General features: G+C 37.1%; 1 protein-coding gene across 1 annotated transcript; it reads right to left on the reverse strand.

Annotated features, from left to right (window-relative positions):
* Nucleotides 5,149-7,018, reverse strand: LOC109837115 (protein ODORANT1-like). The gene is made up of 3 exons (XM_020405206.1): nt 6,732-7,018; nt 5,449-6,198; nt 5,149-5,361 (listed from the first exon to the last, which is right to left on the reverse strand). The coding sequence occupies exons 1-3, from the start codon at nt 6,992-6,994 to the stop codon at nt 5,328-5,330; spliced, it is 1,047 nt and encodes a 348-aa protein (XP_020260795.1). The 5' UTR covers nt 6,995-7,018; the 3' UTR covers nt 5,149-5,327.

The following is a 22,737-nucleotide window of genomic DNA, read 5'->3' on the forward strand; positions in this document are numbered from 1 at the left end:
GGGCTAGATACCGTATTGTCAGAAGCGACTGCAGAGTTAGCATCCGATGCTTCATCGTCCGAGGATAACCCTCTCTGCATTCTCTGGTAGTCCCTACGTCTAGTGGTCCCTACACGTAGCCGAGTCAGACGATGCGATACGAGAGGGTCAGAACTAGAAGGTCGAATCGACTTTTCCTTATCAGCCATGTTAATTGTGATTTGTGGAAGTTCGTCATCATGAACAGCCGATCGATTCTTACAGAGATGCTTTGGTTTGGACTTAGCTATTCCGTTGGAGATCCTCTCGAATACCGAGACCCTTTGCAAAGTGGTCTTGGGGCAGCTACACGCTGATAATACTGTCCTGATAATCTTAGCGCACGGACAGTAAGGGTCCGCTTTTCGGGTACTTCTCTTTCGAGATTTGTTCGTACCTCCCGCCCGATTATTCAACTCATCGGTCAGATGACTGGAGCAACCTATCGGGTGTTGACACGACTCCCTTGGTATAACATTGTCATTGTCAGATGAATACGTTTCTTTTAGGGGATTTGCCGCTTTATTAACATTCTCAAGAGTCACGTGTTTAGAACTACACTTTTGGGAGCGCAGGATCTCAACAGGCTCCTGGTTTTGGATACACACCCCCAGGCGGGTGGAAACCGTTGTTTTCTTTTTATAAGAAAGTTTGAAATTGTTGCAAGGGCATGTGCGACCCCCAACCCGACGAGTCGCTCGGGGTGTAGTCACCGGACCCAAGCGTTCTTCTATCAGAACTTTGCCTCGATCCTCGTGCAAAGGACCCAGGCGATCGACTATCCTCACCTTGAATCGGGACAAATCTACACTATCACGGTGCTCCGTCAGAGGTGCGGAACTCAAAGGGATGGACGAAACATGTGCATGACGTATTCTGTCTTTGCCCTAGCGCGAGTCAGACTTGGGCGACCCGCGGGTTGGAGGGTCGGCTTTGGGTGACCCGCAAAGTGGGGGGTCGGATTTAAGTGACCCGCAAAGTGGAGGGTCGGATCCAAGTGACCCGCGATTTGGAGGGTCGGATCCAAGTGACCTGCGATTTGAAGGGTCGGATTCGGGTGACCTGCGAATTGGCGGGTCGGATCCAAGTGACCTGCGATTTGAAAGGTCGGATTCGGGTGACCTACGAATTGGCAGGTCGGATTGAAGTGACCTGCGCTTGGGAGGGTCGGACTCGAGTGATCCGCGAAGTGGAGGGTCGGATCCAAGTGACCCGTGATTTGGAGGGTCGGATTTGAGTGACCCGCTTTTCTCGATCTTTTCGGCCACCGTCTTGGATTTTGGCCTCCAAACTTTGTGCAGTTTCTGTGGCTTCTTTTCCACTTCTTGATCCGCTCCTCGAGAGTTGAACGGGTCTTTTTGACTTGTACCCATTCACTTGTTGATGATTTGGAGGAAATGGCATTTGTCCTCTGTTGGGGCACTTGACGTTGCCTAATTTTTAGATCCGCCTCGTAACGGATCCCGTCAATTGACTCCAAAGCCCTAACGAGTTGGGCCTAATTTTTAGATCCGCCTCGTAACGGATCCCGTCAATTGACTCCAAAGCCCTAACGAGTTGGCGCGTAAGGCGTTGGCACTGCCTTTGGCGAGCTCTCTTCGATAAAGTGGGCACGCCTTCTGTACTCAACTCCTTGATTGAGGAGGAGTTCAGATCTGCAGATCCGGACTCGTTGGAGGCCAGAAGGGTGTTGCAAGGTTCAGTTACCGCAGCAACGGGGCATTGATCTTCATTCACTTGCGAAAGGCGGAGGATCTGGAGGAGGAGGACGACAGATAGTCCTCGAACTTCAGTTGGTCGAACTCGTATTCGACCACTTCTTCAACCCGGATGCAGATCCGAGGTTGCGACACGACAGCTCCGACAGCGAAGCTGTTGGCTCCCACTGTGGTCGCCAGCTTGTTTGCGTCGAAAATTGTTGTATTCATTGCGGTATTCATTACAACTTTGGTCGTTACAATGAAAACAAAAAGATAGTCTTTTTATAAGACTTTTACATAATAAAAATAAAAAAATACAGTTCTCGTCAAACAAACGCAGAGATCGTTTATCGGTCTTCTGCTTGTGTGAGATCTTTACCTGTGCCGGGGTTTATCCGTGGACCGCCTTTGATCTGGATCCGGTTGATGGAAAATTAGGCAGAGCTTCACCTTCACCGAGGAAGTATTTGATTTGAAGCACTGAGATCGACCAAGCGAAATCAGTAGCTCTTCTCGAGATTAAGATAAAGCCTAATCTCAAGGAACGAACGTACGGGGCTTCGGATCCTTCGAATAGCTCCTTTTTTATGCCGAAGTTCGCCGGGATCTGATTTGCCTTCGCTAAAATTCGTACTTTTTGACTCCTTAATCCAGCAGCACCTCCACGTCTTGATAATAAATCTCCCTCGCTGAAAGGAGGACCCGAGCTCATATTTATAAGCTTCGGAAGCGGTTATTTGGATGAGAACAAGTGATTTGGCCTTATCTTCAAATAATAACGGCCTAACCATGTTTGTAGATGATATCAAGGCAGTTAAGAACCTCTGGAACAGATAAATCCCGTGAAAACCGCTTTAAAACCGCCAAAACGCGTTTTGGGCTCCGGACTGCGCGGCGAGGGTCAGACAGATCCGACCCGTGCTTGCGCGGGTCGGATCCAATCCGACCCGCGTTTGCGCGGGTCGGACAGTACTGTCCCGCGCTAGCGCGGGTCCGTCGCTTCTGCCGAACTTGTATGTTTCTTGACTTTTCCGATTTTCCGGGACTTGTATTTTCCCCCGTTTTGCGTGATTGATCATCTTGTTAATTTGTATGCTCCGCGCGAGTTGACCGATGCGCGCGAGTTTGACCGATGCGCACGATTTGACCGACGTGCGCGAGTTGATTGTTGGGCGCGCGTTTGATTGATGCGCGCGAGCTGATTGACGCGTGCGAGTGGATTGATTTGACGCACGTGAGCTAATTGACGCACACGAGCTGAATGATGCGTGCGTGCTAACTGACCGTTGGGCGCGTTTGGACGCTTTGAGTTGATTGACGCGTGCGGGCCACTTGACATTTTCCGTTGTGGTGGTTCGTTGTCGTGTCATCAACGGTTTGCCGATTCGCTTCATGCGCTTGTCGGCGTCGGATAATCCTCTTCGACTCGGATAATGACGTTCATCACCTTCTCTTTGTCTTGAGCTGTATTCGGGGACCTATAGGCAATTTTTGACGCCTACCCTCATGATTTAAAAACCAAATACTTATCGGCCTTGTCTCTCCTTTAAACAACATTATATTCACAAATTCTATGGGTCCATTTTTATTTATAATTAATTCAAATCTTCACACGTGTAATTAATAACACGGGGCAATTAAAATCCAAAGTAATAATTTCGGGAAATTGATTGATGATGAGGATCACAACCTCCTCACGCTAAGGCCAGAAAATGGACCCGAATGATTAAGGGAGGGATAACTCAAAACGAGGTACAAATTGGGGTTGCGGTCAATTTTCATGAAAGACCTCTTTTTTGGGACAGAGACAAGGACAGCTAGTATTACATAACTCAGCCCACAAAATTTGTCTAATCACTTGAAATTGCTCGAGAAAAGAGTGATATAAATATTATATGAGGACAAGCCCAATATTAGCCGTTATAAATTATTGAAACTTGATTAATTTGTTGAGATGCTAATTAAAAAAAAAGGGGATGCATCATGGCACAAGATTATTTATTGTTAAATCGATCTAGATCTCTGGAAGTTCACTATAGCAAGCAACTAGTCACCTTTTGGAATTGAAATATGTAAATAAACAAATGGTTAACAGATATAAATTAAAGGGCTAAAACATACAATGTTTTATCCTAAACAGTTAATAAAGACACTGTAGGTTGCAAATAAACAACTGGTTAATGAAATATCAAGTCTTGGACATTAATGACAGTGGAGGAACAGCGGAGCGAAGATTACCTTCTTTTTTGATTGAATTTCTTTTACTTTCCTTTTTTTTATGCATCCAAATTAATACACAATGAACAAAATAATTATGATTAATAATGCCCTTATTTTGTTGTAAACCTATTTTGTTATTCTTAAATCCATTCTTCTCTCGGACTTCTTTTCCCAGTTAATGGCAGTTTTACTTCTAAGAAAAATAATATAACAATTTATCTTCTTTACATTAATTTATATACATATGGAGTAATTGTTTACTTGCAACGATTGAGAGAAAAACATGGTATATACAGAACACATTCAAATAGAAGTAAGTATTTCACTCTAAGAGGTATTGAAACTATAAGGCTATCCAATTAAAAGCAATGATTAGTGGGAAATCTAGATTATATTGTATCGATGCCTACTATTTTCTTACCCAAAATTTTAAGCATTTTAATTTTTACAAATTAACTTTGACTTATATTACATATGCCAATCGTCATAGGAAATCACTGATAATATATACATATATATAGGATTCTTTGCATAATTTGTATAATAATCATTGTACAATGAAGAGATCTATGACAATGATCATCATGATCAAACCCTTGGAATTCTCTATGATAAGAGACTAATAAACAGTAAAAGGAATGGCTGCTAAGGTTTTGTTAGGTTACTGGCGTGTAGTCAATGGCTTGCTTCCGAAGGAATGGTTCTCACCTAATTAGTAACTAATAATCAGACTTTTGATTCCAAGGAAAACAAAACAAATAAGTAAACCATTTTAAAAAGATGACCTCCTTGTGTGCCTATGTTTTCTCATTGACTGCTGTTTACACCGCATGACACTTTCGGATTTTTCAAAGATTTTTGCTTAAGTGTCCAAGGACCCCGTCTTTTCCTTTAACTAAGTTTTCAATAATATATAAATGGAAAATAAAGCTTCCAAATTAATTCATCACACTGTCATTATCACACATCTATGTTTTTTTTGCTCAAGCCATCTCCTTCTAACTAATTTTCAAACTATATATAGGCTGCTTTTGTCAGATGTTTCACCTACAACTCTTCTATTTTTTCCTTCTTACTTGTAGTCCATAACAAGAAGCACTTATCCAAAAGAACTAATATATATGATGTGTATAACAAAAGTTTATTGAATAATTAACATCACACTTCACTCAATAGACTGATCCACGATCAGTCTATTTATCTCATCAAATATTAATATGAACACTGGATTTAACTTTTTGTACATAACAAATGGTTTTTTCTGTTCTAATTGGCTGCCACCTCTGATGCTAAAACTCTCTTCAAACTCAAGTGTAACAAATTCATCAATTCTTCAAACTGAAACTTTTACATCTATGCACAAATCCATGATCTCTTTATCCTTTTCATCTACAGGGTGTTGTTGTTTGACCACGATATCTGCCTGCAAAAGTCAATAAAATCCATGTAATTAATACTAAGAATGTAATTTTTTTAGTAAGAAACAATATCTGAAGATAATAGTGCTTACTCTAGGATATCTTTCCATCCAAAATCATCATCGTTGTTATGCCCTTCCCAGGCTTCAAACTGGGCCGAGCTCGAAGAGTTGGCCGAGACATCATTATTAGAATGCGACTGATCCTGCATTTTATCGGAAACAACATTTTCTGGTGATGCCGAGACTAATGAAGGAGTGGTCGAAGTCGCTGTCAAAACATTAGCGTAAGTATTGACACTCATTTGATCCTTGGATGCGTTTTCTTGCTCAGAATAACCTTGCAGATTATTGAAAACCATCGAATTATCGCTCAGATTTGAAAGATTCAATGGCGCTATCGGAGGAGTTGAATCCTGAGCGAGGGAGAGCGACCCGTTGAGGACAGCCTCCAGCTGGCGGTTGAGCTGCAAGAGATCACCAAACTGGTTGTTGTTTCCGAGGGACAGCGACGAGCCCAAGAGGCTCATCGGGTCTATACTCAGCGAGGAGTTTGATGTCATTAGTTGTTGGATGAGGCTCTGCATGATTTGGACCTTGGCTAATTGTGCTGCATCCGCCTGAATACGCAGCGCATTGTCCCACGACGGAGCTGCTAGGTTGCCAAGGTTGACGGCTGCAAGGAGGCTGGGGAGGTTGGAGAGGATGTCAAGATTGGTCCGGCGACGGTGAGTCACCGGATCAATCCCCATTAAAAGAAGCTTCTTCTTGAGATGTGTGTTCCAGTAGTTCTTAATCTCGTTGTCTGTTCGCCCTGATAGTCTGGTCGCTATTGCTGACCACCTACAAGCATGTAAAATATTAGTTGGTAATATGTGGGACTAGAGGCTAGATCATAGTAAACATCACGATAAATGTTATTGATAATAGTAATGTTAGGGTATTTGTGTTAGAATATAAAAATATAATCCTTAGTCCTCACTTTAACATATCAGAGTTTTTATGTAATGGTTAGATGAACTTAATTTGCATGTTAAACACCTTAATTAAAGCTTACACTATTTCTATCTTCGCTACCCGATTTTTATTTCTTTTGTACGTCCTCAAAGTTGAAAAAGAGTTCAACTTGGATGCCCCCATGATAGATAATTCTAGGGCACTAAAGTTAAATGTTCTTACACTTTGGGGTATGCTTTGAACAATAGAAACCTTGGGGTATCAAAAAAGTTAACAATGTAAACATTGGGCTATTTAATTAAGTGCAAATAACCCGTGGTATTATATATTGTGAGTAACCCAGTTCATTAATCTGTGCCGCTAGACTCTAGATCTCACTGAATTAATGTACAATATTTTTAGAAGAGAATTATCATTACTTGTTGCCAAGAACGGAGTGGAGGTGGATGATGAGCCTCTCTTCTTCCTCTGTAAACTTTCCTCTCTTTATATCGGGACGGAGATAATTAGTCCACCGGAGGCGACAGCTCTTCCCACAGCGATTCAGGTCGGCGTTCTTGGGGAGGTTCCTCCAGCTGCCATGGCCGTGTTCTTGTATGTACTCCACCAGCTTCTTGTCCTCCTCCGGCGTCCACGGCCCTTTCTTTACTCCAATCTCATCGCAACAAGGCGATCTTCCCATAATTGCCTTTTCTCTTTAATTATCTCAGCTTTTTGTTTAGAGGGGAAAGAGGAGGTACAAGAACAGGAGGTAGCTACCTAGGTTCTTTGGGGAAGCCAGTCGGATTTTGCTTTGATGTGGGGGTTTCAATTTATAGGAAGTTTAAGGTGGACCCTTGTTTAATTAATTTAGTACTATGCTCCCAATCATAATATTATCATATGTCCAAATTAGAGTGTAGGGGAAGTACAAGACTCACGTACCAAAATTCGCATGCAAATATATTATTAGTGTGTACATTACCCGAGTATTATTAGTTTAGAGGCTCATTAAGTCGATTTGAAAAGAGATTAATTAAGATAGTAAAGCTTAACAGTGGTTAGTCCCTTGTATTGAAAGCAACCCTTTAGGGCTCTTGGGTTTGAAGAGCAGGCACGTAAGCAAGAAAACTATGAAGGGTTAGGTCTTTTTTTGCCACGTGGCAAGCAGGCATACGGCTAAATGGAGCTTGTTCTGATAGAACAAGCAAAAGGGGAACCACTTCTCTCCTAATTTTCATCGATATTTTGGGTTTCTTTTGTGTCACACACTTACGGTTAGGGTTAGGGTTAGGGTTTAGAGATTTTGGGGCCAGGGCAAGCAAGTTGTCGTTTGTAATGAGGTGGGACCCATTGGACCCATGAGCTCAGGGTGCTGTTTTTTTTTCTTCCTCTCTCTCTTTCTTTTTAAAAAATATTATGAGATTATTTGATGTACAAGTTGGGGGTTGTCCCCATTAGAGAAGCAACATTATATAACAAGGGGGAGGAACTTCACTGGTCATATGGAGATTTTAGATTGTGGTAAGTTTGTCTATGACATGCGTATAGGGCCTAGCTAATGATACTTTAATTATACATTAATATTTAACTTATTTAAAAAATGATATATGCAATTAACTTTTGCTTGGTCGTGCAAGTTGGTTTTCTTGGTGATTATTTCACGTTCGTTGCTAAATTTTTTTAAAGAAATTTAACTAAAACATAAAAAGTACTTATACGTATTTTTTTTGAGAAAAATATGTCCATGCCCCAAAAGCAGAAACTTCATATGATGAAGCCATTTGTATTTTGGCTCATGTGGATAAGCCCCAAATACACAGTATTTGTGACGAGACCCCAAAGTATCGGATTTTAAAAAGAGCCCAGTGGAAGTTACGAACTTACCCCTTTGATGGGACTGAACTCGGTTACTGTGCCACTCCCTATTTATTCCCAATTTCTCCATCATTAATCTCATCTCTCTCTCTCTCACACACACACACACACACACACCCCCTCTATCTCTCAATTTCTCCTTCTCTCTCACTTCCGCCATTGCCACTGAAAATGATCAGGCCCTAGGGAGGCCATGGATGGCGAAGGCGAGGATAGTGGTCATGGAGTCAGAGATTGGGGACGTGATCAAGCCCGAGGGCTGGGTCGTCTGGGACAGGACCGACTTTCACCATACCTGCTATTATACCGAGGACAACAGCAGGGGGCCCAACGGCGACCTGCCGAGTGGGTCAAGAAGCACGAGCCCATGAACAAGAAGGATGCGTCCCTCTTCCTGATCGAGAACTGGCTGGGGGACATCACCTGGCTTAGGGACGTCAGGGCCAAGTTCATCGACGGCTTCGTCAAGAGCTAGTTAGTTTAATCAAATCGCTGCTAGGTTGTTAATTAAATGCTCGATTGGCTTGGACCCGCCGTGCATCAAGCACGTTAGGTTTTAATTTGTTACCTTGAACTTTTATTAATTGTTTTGTCATGATTTTTTTTTAAAACATTTTATTTGTAATTGTTTTTGAAAATTATAAATGAACAGTGAGGTGAATTCCTCTCCTCTTTTATCGTTGTTATTGCTATTTTATTATCAGTTCTTTCTTTAATTTGTTGTGAACGTGGCCAAAGCGTTTACTGAGACTAAGATCGTAAGGCAACAACATAAAACAATAATAGAAAAGAATTATGCGTGTTAGTTCTAACTCTTAGCTAGTGTTATTTCTAATATAAGCGTTGGTTCTAGTGCTATGTTAGTTCTAGTTGAGTCCCTGTTAGTTCTAGTGGTTTTCGTGTTAGTTCTAACTAATGTCATATTAGTTCTAACTTCCAGCTAGTGTTATTTCTAATATAAATATTAGTTCTAGTGGTATGTTAGTTCTAGTTGAGCCCCTGTTAGTTCTAGTGGTTCTCGTGTTAGTTCTAGCTGATATCATGTTAGTGTAACTTCCAGCTAGTGTTATTTTTAATATAAACATTAGTTCTAGTGGTATGTTAGTTCTAGTTGAGCTCCTGTTAGTTCTAGTTATTCTCGTGTTAGTTCTAGCTGATGTCATGTTAGTTCTTATTTCCAGCTAGTGCTATTTCTAATATAAGCATTAGTTCTAGTGATATGTTAGTTCTAGTTGAGCTCCTATTAGTTCTGGTGGTTCTGGTATTAGTTCTAGCTGATGTCATGTTGGTTCTACTTGCAGCTAGTGTTGGTTCTAATATAAGCATTAGTTCTAGTGGTTATGTTAGTTCTAGTTGAGTCCATATTAGTTCTAGTGGTTCTCGTGTTAGTTCTAGCTAATGTCATGTTGGTTTTAACTTCCAGCTAGTGTTATTTCTAATATAAGTGTTGGTTCTAGTTGAGCCCATGTTAGTTCTAGCTGATTTCATGTTGGTTCTACTTCTAGCTAGTGTTAGTTCTAATATAAACATTAGTTCTAGTGGTATGTTAGTTCTAGTGGAGTCCATATTAGTTTTGGTGGTTCTCATGTTAGTTCTAGTTGATGTCATGTTAGTTTTAACTTCCAGCTAATGTTGGTTCTAATATAAGCGTTAGTTCTAGTGATATGTTAGTTCTAGTTGAGTCTCTGTTAGTTCTGGTGGTTCTCGTGTTAGTTCTAGTTGCTGTCATGTTAGTTCTAACTTCCAGCTAGTGTTATTTCTAATATATTAAATGCTACTTTTGGGGCTGAATCACATAAGCCAAAATACAAAGGGCTGAGTCACATAGAGATCCTAATTTTGGGGCCCCGACACAAATTTCCCATTTTTTTTATAAAAAACAAGCATTATTCCCGTGCTTGCACATGTGGTTTTGATTTCTTTCATTTATATATCTGATTTTTTAAATTCTCTATGAGGGGTTAGTCACCTAAAATTTCAAATTGGAACAGGGATAATCTGTGGGATAAATTTTTAAGGTGTTAGTCACATAGAATTAAAACTAGAACAAACTTTTACAGTGTTAGTCAAGTAGAGCTCTAACAAAACTAGAATTGGGATAATGGTACAAAATTATCCTACTTTTTTTTTAATTTTTTTATACAAAAATAAGAGTTCTACTCTCTTAATTTATTCCAAGTTTCAGTTTGGAACTATGTGGTAAAAAACTAAAACTCATATTTATTTTGTTATTTTTTATTTTTTATATTTCTTTTTTTCTTTACTTCTTTCCTATTATGATTATCACCATCATTAGACCATTATTATAATAATAATTGTCAATATCTTATAGTCTAACCAAAAGTAAATAACATTCTTATAAGCAATTATCAATCAATAATAGTAAGCTTAAAATACATAAATAGTATTATATCTTCAAAATGCATAAATATATATTTCATGATTATAAAAATTTATCACACGTTATTTTATCAAAATATTCCACTTCATAAAATTATTCCACTTTAACAATTATCCCATTTTGCATGAAAATATCCCAATTGACTAACACCCCCATATGAGTTTGTTTTTTCTTGTTATGGTCTTGCTTCTAAAAATTGAATTATACTAGATTTCCTTTTTCATTGGATTGCTACTCCGTCAAAAGTAGATAACTTGGGTTAAAGTTTTTTAATAAAGGAAATATAAAATAAGGACGTGAATTGTAGGCATCGAAAATTGCCTATAGGTCTTCACGAACAGCTCAGTGTTAAGAAATGACGATGAACGTCATCATCTGGTTCACAGAAGCTTGATTGATGTCGGTGAACGCTTGAAATAAACCGACGAACTACGTGAAGCAATGGAGTTTCAGAATAACGAGACACGAACTGATCGGGAACCTCGTATCGTTCACAAACGACAAAATACCCTTTGTGTCTCATTTATTCCACGGATGATTTAATCATTGGAGCTTATAGAACTCCTCGTCGGCTTTCCAACGCACTTTGAATCACTCAAATCTGAGTTCGGACGAAGAATTTACGGCGGAAACGATCAAACAGACATAAAAATGTCTCAGGCTAAACTGAGACACCTAAGGTGTCTCGGCCAAGGCCGAGACACCCATGTTGGCCTTCTTGTTTTGATGATGTTTAACAAACAATTTATTACTAATGTTGTTTGTCTAGTGTTTGTGCATTCCTATGCTTTGTAGACAAACAACGTTGTTGGAGGATGGATGGAATAAAGCTTCAACGATGATATCCAATGGAGGTTGGTTGTTGGAGGATGGATGGAATAAAGCTTCAACGATGATATCCAATGGAGGTTGGCGGAATGTCGGGTTAAAGCCTATACAATTCAAGTTAAAGATCAAGTTTAAGCTTTATCCGCAAGTGTACCAAGTCAAGCTTATTTAAGATCAAGATTGCTTGGGTAATGTAGTTTTAGATTTTATATTATGTGTGTTTAATACGTTAAGCTCAATATCTATACACACACATTTTATTGGTTTCTTCGTATATATATATATATATAGTTATATATATATACATAAGTTTTGGTTTCTATATATATAGTTATATATATACATACATGTGTTTTGAGTTTTTATGATTATATATATGAAATTATATATTTCATATTTTCTATTGTGTTTTTGAAAACATTGCATAGAATATGCAATTTTGTGAAAATATTGTTTTATTAGTTTATAGACTTCAATATCAGTTCATACATGTTTTACTAAGTCTATAATATCATTTTGTAAAGTTTCAAGAGTTGGTTTAGCCAAAATGTCAAAATTCGCATGTTTACATTTTTGTGTGTTGAACTATTTTGCAAAATGATGATTTTTCACAAATGGGAAATGCAATTTGGAAAATTCCTTTTGTAACATGTTCATTTACATGTGTATATACATTTCCCAAAGTTTCATAATTTTTGGACTTCATTTGTTATTTTTAACATATTCTCAAAAGTCTCAAAAATACTTTTAAAAACCAGTTTTTTGAATATGTCAGTTTTCGGTCGACCGAACCAGTCGACCGAACCTGAGTTCATGTGTTCACTAGGCGATAGAGAGTCTGTCGGTCGACCGGTCCGGTCGACCGAAAAACTCCATCGGTCGACCGCACCGGTCGACCGACGATGGTCCAGAATGTTTTCCTCGTGTTTTTGCTCTCATCGGTCGACCGACGGAATTTTCGGTCGACTGACAATAGATCCATTGGGCACAACGGCTACTTTTCTGAGAAGCTTTCTGGGGGCTTTATTGTCCTTTGGCTTGGGTTTTTTTGGCTGAGTTTTGAGAGGGTATAAATACCAAATTACTGATCTTTTTTCTATGCAATGATGAAGAGTTTTAAACAAAGTTTTTAAACAAGGGTTTAGGGTTTTATTGTTTGTTTAAAGATTGGGTTTCTGTTTACAAAGGAGGAAGTTTTCACTGCAGATTGAGGGATTCATTCTTAATCCTCTTCATCCTCTTCTTTGTGTTTATAGAGAAGTTTTCTAACTCTTTTCTCTAGCAATTTCATTATTGATTTTCATATTCTTATTATTGCTAGTTTGCTATTTGAGTTAGATTTTATTTTACTCATTGTTACACACACCCACATTGAGCTTATAGTATTTGCATACATAGTATAGTTGGGTGGTGAGAGATTGTAACATTGAGTTGTGCTACATTGTGTTCTCATCTATTGTAGAGAACAAATTTGTTGTATTTACTTTGTGAGTGTTGTAAGGTTTTCGGTGAGCTAGAAACCGAGTGTGTAGTGAGGTTTTCGGTGAGCTAGAAACCGAGTGTGAGGAGTGACGTTGATCGGTGAGCGTTGAAAACCGATACTGTGAGGTGTAAACGTTATTCGGGTGAACGTAGAAAACCCGGTTGATAGTGGATTTCTCCCCGGGAGTGGGGAGCGGAGACGTAGGACGGAAGGTCCGAACTCCGTGATCATATCTTGTGTTTGAGTGTGCTTTGGCGTTTATTTATACTTGTGTTTATAATTCTTGTTGCCATTGTCATTAGCTCATCATTTATATGATCCACTATCTAGTTCATATTGTTTACCCTTGTGTTAGTTTATATATCCTTGCATATATATATAATTCATCATATAGGATATATCTCATTGTTTACATTGCTTATCCTAGCTCATAATTCTTGTGGTATTTCATACTTGCTAGGATAACTTATTAATATATTTTAATTGGCATTTAATCGGATTAGATTAGCATAAGACCCTAATCACCCCCCCTCTAGGGTCTAACAATTGGTATCAGAGCTTGGTGCTCTTTGATTTAAGGTCTAATCGCCTTGAGTTAAAGATCCAAGTTAGCTTATTGTGCTAATCTAATTTTGAGCTTTATTTGTATCTTGCTTGCCTTTTATATTATGGATATGCATGGTTTAGGTTATGCCATTAATATTACTCCTAGATTAGATAATTTCCCCTATGCCCAATGGTGTGTTAGATTTAAACTTTTTGTTCAATCTAAACACTTTGATTTATGGGAAATTATAGATGATGCTTATATTGTGCCCATTTTGGAGAAATCCAAGTGGAATAAAAATGATCATCGCATGTTTACTATGAACAACATTTTGTTAGAATATTTGCTAAATGCTTTTAATTCATCTATGTCTAACAAGTTTGTTCATTTTGATAGTGCTTACAAAGTTTGGAAATTTATAGAAGCACATCAAGGGGACTTGGAGGCGATCCAACAAGCTTTGGAGAATCTAACTTCAAGTTTGCTAATCTTGTTTTGATTATATTTGTATCTTGCTTGCATATTTTTACAAATTATGGATATGAATGATGCATCTTGTTTAGGCTATGATTCTAGTGTTGCTCCTAGATTAGACAATTTCCCCTATGTCCAATGGTGTGTTAGATTTAAACTATTTGTTAGATCTAAACATTTTGATTTATGGGAAATTATAGATAATGCTTATATTGTGCCCATTTTGAAGAAATCCAAGTGGAATAAAAATGATCATCGTATGTTTACTATGAACAACATTTTGTTAGAATATTTGCTAAATGTTTTTAACTCATCTATGTCTAACAAGTTTGTTCATATTGATAGTGCTTACACCTTATGGAAATTAATTGAAGCACATCAAGGGGACTTGGAGGCGATCCAACAAGTTTTGGCGGATCCGGCTTCAAGTTCATGTGGAGCATCATGCACACGGCCGCTAGGCGATAGCCCTAGTGAAGTTTGCGAGTTCGAATCCATTAATGATTTATCTAGTGATGAACTTGCTTGTGCTAGTGAAAAATTATTGCATGCCTATAACAAATTACATAAAGATTTTATTGATTTAAAATGAAAGCATGATAATTTAGAATCCGATCATGAGGAGCTAGTGTCAAAATTGGATGTCATTGCAAAAGAAAATACCATGCTTAAAGAAAACAAAGACATGTTAATTTTGAAAAATGGAAAATTGACATCATCCATTTCTAGCTTAACTCAATGAAAGAGATAAATTCCAATGTTAGCAAGTAAAGGAACATACAAAACTGATACGGCTTGTTTTTATAGAGACGATATATATGTTCTACTTTAATAAAAAAGCACACTATTCCTAATGGATGATTGATGATGTAAAAATCCGTATTGCTATTTAGATTCAAACTCTACTACATGCATAATAATCACAAGAAACTTATGCGATAGATTTGCTAAGTCCTCATGCTACCAATCTATAGACATTCCACATACACCATGCCATATATATAGCAAAAGTTTACAAGTGTTCAATTGTGGTCGTAAATAGCCATTTATACTAAATTTACTATCATGCACAAAAATTCGCAAAATCAGTAAATAATGCTTCTTGTGCATCTCATAAGCGCTTCTCATCACATACACATGCACATTACTCATCATGTTCATCATAAGCCAAGCTCATGGGTTAAATATATAGTTGTGCGTTTTGGTCATTGCCCAAAATCTTTTGATTAAAATGAAAATCTTATTTGGCCAAATGTTTCTAGTAGGCCACATGTTTAGATGTGATGTTGTGTGGTAATATGAGCCACTAGCGAAAGTTGTGTTCTTGATAAGTTTCACATTTGCAAAAGTAATTCTTAAAATGAAATTTTATTTGCAAATGATTCACTCGAGTGCACGAAGCCTAATGGTCCACAAAAACAAATGGATCTCTTTCATTGCCCACATATTGCATCGGAAGGGTCATTTGAACGATTATCTGCTACCGTCGTTAGTGCACTACATGCCCGCCAAGAGCGTTCATAACCTAGCGGCTTTGAGGCTTAAATGATACGGTCATGCCCTAAATCTTTTTGTACCAAGAGTTCTGGGTCCCAAAACATAATTTCATTTTCAAATAAAATTTTATGTTTTTTTACCTTCTTTATCTTGCGTTTTTGAAATTATTGCTTAAAATCTTTTGATTATGAAAACAAATGGTTAAGTAAATCTCTTTTGTTTTCTATGATTATTTGTTTTGATTTTGATAAGAGGCTTGCGTTTATATAACCCTCCGGAGTATTGGTGTTTATTCCCAAACATTGTTACCGGGCTTGCCCCTAAAAATATTTATATGGTTTGTGTGATTGTATCTTCAAGAGCTAGATTATGATTGCCTCTCTTAATTTTTTTTAAAAAATCAAAATGATAATTTAGTTTTATGTGATTACTTGGATTTATATTTCATTTGGTTGATTGTTTTCACCTGAAAACCTTTTTGCATGAACTCTGCATGCTTCTTCTCTTCTGACTCATAAATCTTTTTACATGCTTTATAGCTTTTCTGTTCATGAGACACTATTCATAATGACATATCTAATTGTTATCTCATGCCTTTGAATGTGATGATATTTAGCATATCATCTAGATTTCCTCACATATGTTTGCATACCTCATTGCGCAAATTCTATAGGCTTTTGATAGGCGGGAGCAATCCTATATATATATGTCTTTTATACTCACCTGAGCTTATTGATAGGGGAGCTTTCTCTCTCTTATTCTTTTTGTCCCCTTTTGATGTTGTCAAAGGGGAGGGAGAAATATTGTGAGTAATACAAATCCTGTTATATGATGTGAGTATCGTTCATTTCCTTCAGTGTCTATATATTCTTTGAGAATTGTGTGCGGGACCAGGCAAAAAAGCGGATGGATGTGGCGCTTGTTTGATGAGGTTAACAAACAATTTATTAACTTAATGTTGTTTGTCTAATGTTATGCCATTCCATGTTTTGAGACAAATAACGTTGTTGCGAGATGCCGATGAATAAAGCTTCAACGATGATATCCAATAGAGGTTGGCGGAGGAGAGTGCGGGTTGACAGCTATACAATTCAAGTTAAAAATCAACTTCAAGCTTTATCCGCAAGTGTACCAAGCAGAACTTATGAAGATCAAGATTGCTGGGTAATGTAGTTTTAGATATTATATTATTCGGGTGTTAATACGTTGAAGCTCAATATCTATACACACACATATTTATTCGTTTCTTCGTGTATTATATTATATATATATATATATATATACTATAATAATTATAATAATTATATATATATATATATATATATATATATATATATTATATAATTAATATATATATATATATATATATATATATATATACATACATAAGTTTGGCTTTCTATGAGTATATATATAGTTTATATATCATACATACAGGGGTGTTTGAGCTTTATGATTATATATATGAAATAATTTCATATCTTTCTATTCATGTTTTGAAAACATTGCAATAGAATATCTATTTGTAAAATATTGTACTTTATTAGTTATAACTTCAATATCAGTTCATCATGTTTACTAAACGTCTATAATATCATTTATCGTAAAGTTTCAAAAGTTGGTTAGTCAAAATGTCAAAATTCAATGTTTACAATTTCGCACTTCGTGTTGAACTATTTTTGTAAATGATGATTTTCACAAATGGAGAAATGCAAATTTGCGAAAATTCCGTTTGGTAACATGTTCAATTACATGTGTATATACATTTCCTAAAGCTTTCATAATTTTTGGACGTCGTTGTTGATTTTAACCATATTTTCAAAAGTCTTAAAACAATTTATGAAGTGTATCAGATTGTCAGGCGACCGTACCGGGTCGCACCGAACTGCAGTTCATATGTTCACTGGCGACAGAAGAGTCTATCACTACGTCGACCGTCCCCGCTCGACGAAAAACTCCATCGGTCGACCGCACCGGTCGAACGACGATGGTCCAGAATTTTCCTCGTGTTGTTTATGCTCTCAATCGCGCGACGACGGAATTTCGGTTCGACGACAATAGATACCGTTGCGGCACAACAGCATTACTTTTTCTGAGAAGCTTTCTGGGGCTTTATTGCCTTTGGCTTGTTTTTTGCTGAGTTTTCTTGAGAGATAAATACCAAATTGCTGATCTCTTTTACTATGCAATGATTGAACGAGTTTTAAACAAAGTTTTTTAAACAAGGGTTAGTGGTTTTATTGTTGTTAAAGATTGGGTTGGTCTTTACATAAGGAGGAAGTTTTCACTGCAGATTGAGGTGGGATTCATTCTCAATCCTCTTCATCCTCTTCTTTGTGTTTAATAGCAGAAAGTTTTCTAACTCTTTTAGTCTAGCAATTTTATTATTGATTTTCATAGTCTTATTATGTGCCTAGTTTTGCTAATGATAGATTTTAATTTTAGTCATTGCTAGCACACACCGCACGATTGAAGCTTATTCTATCTTTCAATACATAGTGATAGTTGCGGTGGTTGAGAGATTAAACCTTGATGTTGTGGCCTTTCATTTTCTTCAGCCATAATGCAGAACAATCAATTATTGTATTGATCCTTATTGTGAGATTCACTTTGGTATACACCTTGTACACCGCATAGGAGTTGTGCGTGAGAGTCGGCGATCGTCCAAGCAGAGGGCCGTCGGTTGAACTAGCCGTAGGGAGGTTGTAACCGAGCACTTGAGGGAGACACGGCTAGGTCCAACACTTAGGGGTGTTAGAGTGTGAGTACAAGAGTGCTGAGTTGTAGATAAGTTTCGGTTAGCTAGAAACCGCAGTGTATTAGAAGAAGTTCGGCTTCCAAACGGATTGGTTGTGGATTTCTCCCCGCGGAATGGGGAAAAAACGGAGACGTAGGACGGAAGGTCCAAAACTCCGGTGATCATTTAGCTTGTTTGAGTGTGCTTGGGTTCATTCATATTTATGTTATACCTTATATCCGCCAGTCATATAGCTCATTATCTAATATCCACTATTGTTGTAGATTGTTTACCCTTGAGTATATATATCCTTCACATACATTCCTATATCTCTTTGTAGGATATATCTTTGTTCATATGGCTTATCCTAGGCTCAAATATTGTTGTATTTTATACTTGCCTAGGATAACTTGTTAATAAGTTTTAATTGGCATTTAATCGATTAGTATTAGCATAAAGACGCCTAATCACCCCTCTAGGTTAACAATTGGTATCAGGCTTGTGCTCTTTGATTAAGGTCTAATCGCTTGAGTTAAAGATCCAAGTTATCTCTTGTTTGCTAATCTGTTTTATTGATTATATGTCTATTCTTGCTTGAATTTTTTACAAATTATGGATATGAAATGATGCATCTGTTTAGGCTATGATGTCTAGGTTGCTCCTAGTTAGACAGATTCCCTATGCCCAATGGTGATGTTAGATTAAACTATGTGTAAGCATCTAAACATTTGATTAGTGCGGGAAATTATAGATGATGCTCTATATTGTGGCCCATTTGGAGAAATCCAAGTGGAATAAAAATGGATCATCGTAATGTTTACTATGAAACAACATTTTGTTATGAATATTTGCACTAAATGCTTTTAACTTATCACGTCTAACAAGTTTGTTCATCGTTGGATAGCTGCTTAACCTTATGGAAATTATTTGAAGCAGCATCAGGGACTTGGGAGGATCCAACAAGTTTTGGGATCCAGGCTTCAAGTTGCATGTGGACATCGATGCAAGACGCTAGGCGATTAGCCTAGGGAGGTTGCGAGTATCGAATCCATTATGATTTATCTAGTGGTGAACTTCATTGTGCAGTGAAAAATTATTGCATGCCTAAACAAATTACAAATAAAGATTTTATTCGATTAAATGCAGCATGATAATTTAGAATCCGATCATGAGGAGCTAGTGTCAAAATTGGATGTCATTGCAAAGAAAAATTACCATGCCTTAAAGAACAATGACATGTTAGATTTTGGAATGGAAAAAGTTGACGTCATCGCATTTCTAGCTTAACTCATGAAAGAGATAATGGCCATTTAAGAAGCTAAGAACATACAAAATGATACGGTTTTTATAGATGATATAATATGCTTCTACTTCTAATAAAAAATGCCAACATATGCCTAATGAGAGTGAATATGTTAAAAACCGGTATTTCTTATTTAGATTCAACTCTTACTACATGCCATTAATATCACAAGAAACTTATGGATATAATGCTGCTAATCTCATGTTACCATATCTAGACATCCCATACACCATGCAACATATATATAGCAAGTTTACAAGGTTCAATTGTGGTTCGTAAAATGCCATTATCTAAATTACTATTGATGCCACAAAATCTCAAATAGTAATATTAATGTTCTTGGCATCTCGAGTAAGCTTTTCAATCACATAACATGCACAACTCTCATTTTCATCATAAGCATGTAAATTGTTTAATTGTGATATTTTGGCGTTTGGTCAGTTGGCAAATATGTTTTAATTTAAAAAGAAAGATCTTATTGCCCAAATGTCTAGTAGCGCCACATTGTTTTTAGAGTTGATGCTTGTCTAGATATGGCACTTAGGGAAAGTTTTGTTTTGAAATGTTTCAATTTACAAAAATAATCTTAAAAAAAATTTTTATTTGCAAATGATTCACCTGTGCACGAGCAATTCGTCCACAAAAACAAATGGATCTCTTTCATTGCACATATTGCATCGAAGGCATTGAGCGATTTATTCTGTTTTACCTATTGAGTGCACTAACATGCCGCCAAGAGGTTCATACCTAGGCTTTGCTTAAAATAGGGGGTAGGGTCATGTCCCTAAATCTGTTGGTACCAAGAGTTATGTTCCCAAAAATAAATTGATTTTCGAACTAAGATTTTAATGTTTTTATCCTCTTTATCTTGGTTTTGAAAATTATGCTTTAAAATCTTTTTTATATGAAACAAATTTTTATTAAATATTTCTGTTCATGATTATTTGTTGATTTTGATAAGAGGCTTGCGTTTAATATAACCCTCCGATTATTGGGTGTTTATCCCGAAACATGCTTTACCGGGTGCTAAAAATATTATAAATGGTATTATTAGCTCAAGAGCTAGATATGATTGCCTCTCTGATTTTATTTAAAAAAAAAAATCAAATCTAATTTAGTTTATGTGAGTTTACTTGTGATTTATCGATCATTTGCTTGATTTGTTTTCACTGAAACCTTTTGGCATGGACTTCATTTCTTCTTCTTTTGACTTCATAAATCTTTTATACATGCTTTATAGGTTTTTGTCATTGAGACACTATTCTCATAATGACATAATCTAATTGTGTTCTCATTGCCTTTTTGAATGTGAGTGAATTTAGAATTCATCTATGTTTGCTCAATATGTTGCCATCACCTCAGTGCATATATTCTATAAGCTTTGATAGGGGGAGCAATTCCCTAATAATCATTTCTTTTATATCTCAGCCTAGCTTATTGATAGGGGAGCTTCTCTCTCTTATTCTTTTGTCGCCTTTTGATGTTGCAAAGGGGAGAATATTGTGAGTATACAATTCCTTTGAATTATAATGCCATGGGATATGTTCATTTCCTGCATGATAATTCCTTTTTGTAATTGTATTGCATCATCAAAAAGGGAGATTGTTGGCCTTCTTGTTTGAGATGTTTTTAAACAAACATTTATTACGAATGTTGTGTTATTGTTTGTGCATTCCTATGTTTTGTAGACAAATAACGGTGTTGGAGGCATGGCATGGATAAAGCGTTCAACGAATGATATCAATAGAGGTTGGCGGAAAAATGTCGGGTGAAGCATATACAATTCAAGTTAAAGATCAAGTCAAGCTTTATCCGCAAGTGTACCAAGCAAGCTTATGAAGATCAAATCGTTATGTAAAGTTTTAGATTTTATGATGTATGTGTGTTTATTAGCGTTAAGCTCAATTCAATACACACACAATTTTATTGGTTTCTTCGTATGATATATTAAAATACACCATTAAGTTTTGGTTTCTAGCATATATATATAGTTATATATATACATACCATGTGTTTTGCGCTTTAGTTATAATAATATGAAATTATATATTCATATTTCTAGATGTTGTGTTTTGAAAACATTGCATACGAATATGCTATTTTGTGAAAAATATTGATTTTATAGTTATAAACTTCATATAGTTCATACATGATTTTACTAAGTCTATAATATCATTTGTAAAAGTTCAAGAGTTGGTTAGGCCCAATGTTAAAATTCCACAGTTACATTTTCGATGTGTTGAACTATTTTGCCAAAAGGATGATTTTTCCGAAAGGGGAATGCAATTTCGAAAATTCCTTTTGTAAACATTTCATGTTACATGTATATACATTTCCCAAAAGTTTCATAATTTTGGACTTCATTTGTTATTTCTTAACATATATTCAAAAAGTCTTAAAAACAGTTTTTGAAGTTGTATCAGATTCGGCGGATCCGTAGCCGGTCGACCGAACCGAGTTCATATGTTCACTGGGCCGCACAGAAGATTGTTCGGTCGACCGGTCCGGTCGACCGAAAAACTGCCATCGGTCGACCGCACGGTTCGACCGACGATCGTCGCAGAATGTTTTCCTCGATTTTTTGCTCTCATCGGTCGACCGAACGGGAAATTCGGTCGCACCGCAATAGATCGCGTTGGGCACAACGGAAACTACTTTCTGAAGAAGCTTTCTGGGGCTTTTATTGTCTTTGTGGCTTGGTTTTTTTGCCTGAGTTTTCGAGAGGCGCTAAAATACCAAAAATTGCTGATCTCTTTTCTATGCCCAAGTTGATGGAAGAGTTTTAAACAAAGTTTTTAAACAAGTGGTTTAGGTCGTTTTATTGTTTTTTTAATAAGATAGGGTTTCTGTTATACAAAGGAGAAGTTTTCAACTGCAGATTGAGGATTCATTCTCATCCTCTTCATCTCTTTCTTTGTGTTTATGTGAGATAGTTATTTCTAACTCTTTTCTCTAGCAATTCATTATTGAGTTCAATATTCTATTATTGCTAGTTTGGCTAATGAGTTAGATTTTATTTTACCTCATTGTTACACACACCGCCACATTGGAGCTGTTAGTTGTATCTTTCATACATAGCTATAGCTTGGGGGTGGTGAGAGATTGTAACCTGATTGTGCTTCCGATGTGTTCTCATCCATAATTGAGAACAATGGGCAATTATTGTATTGATCCTTATTGGTGAGATTCACTTTGTAATACACTTGGTACACGAGAGGTTAGGGTAGTGTGTGGTGAGCAGTCGGGGATCGTCCAAGAGAGTGGCGTCAGGTTGAGCAGTGCCTAGGGAAGAGTGTAC

This window comes from Asparagus officinalis, chromosome 4 (genome assembly GCF_001876935.1).
Source record: "Asparagus officinalis chromosome 4, Aspof.V1, whole genome shotgun sequence".
NCBI classification, from domain to species: Eukaryota; Viridiplantae; Streptophyta; class Magnoliopsida; order Asparagales; family Asparagaceae; genus Asparagus; species Asparagus officinalis.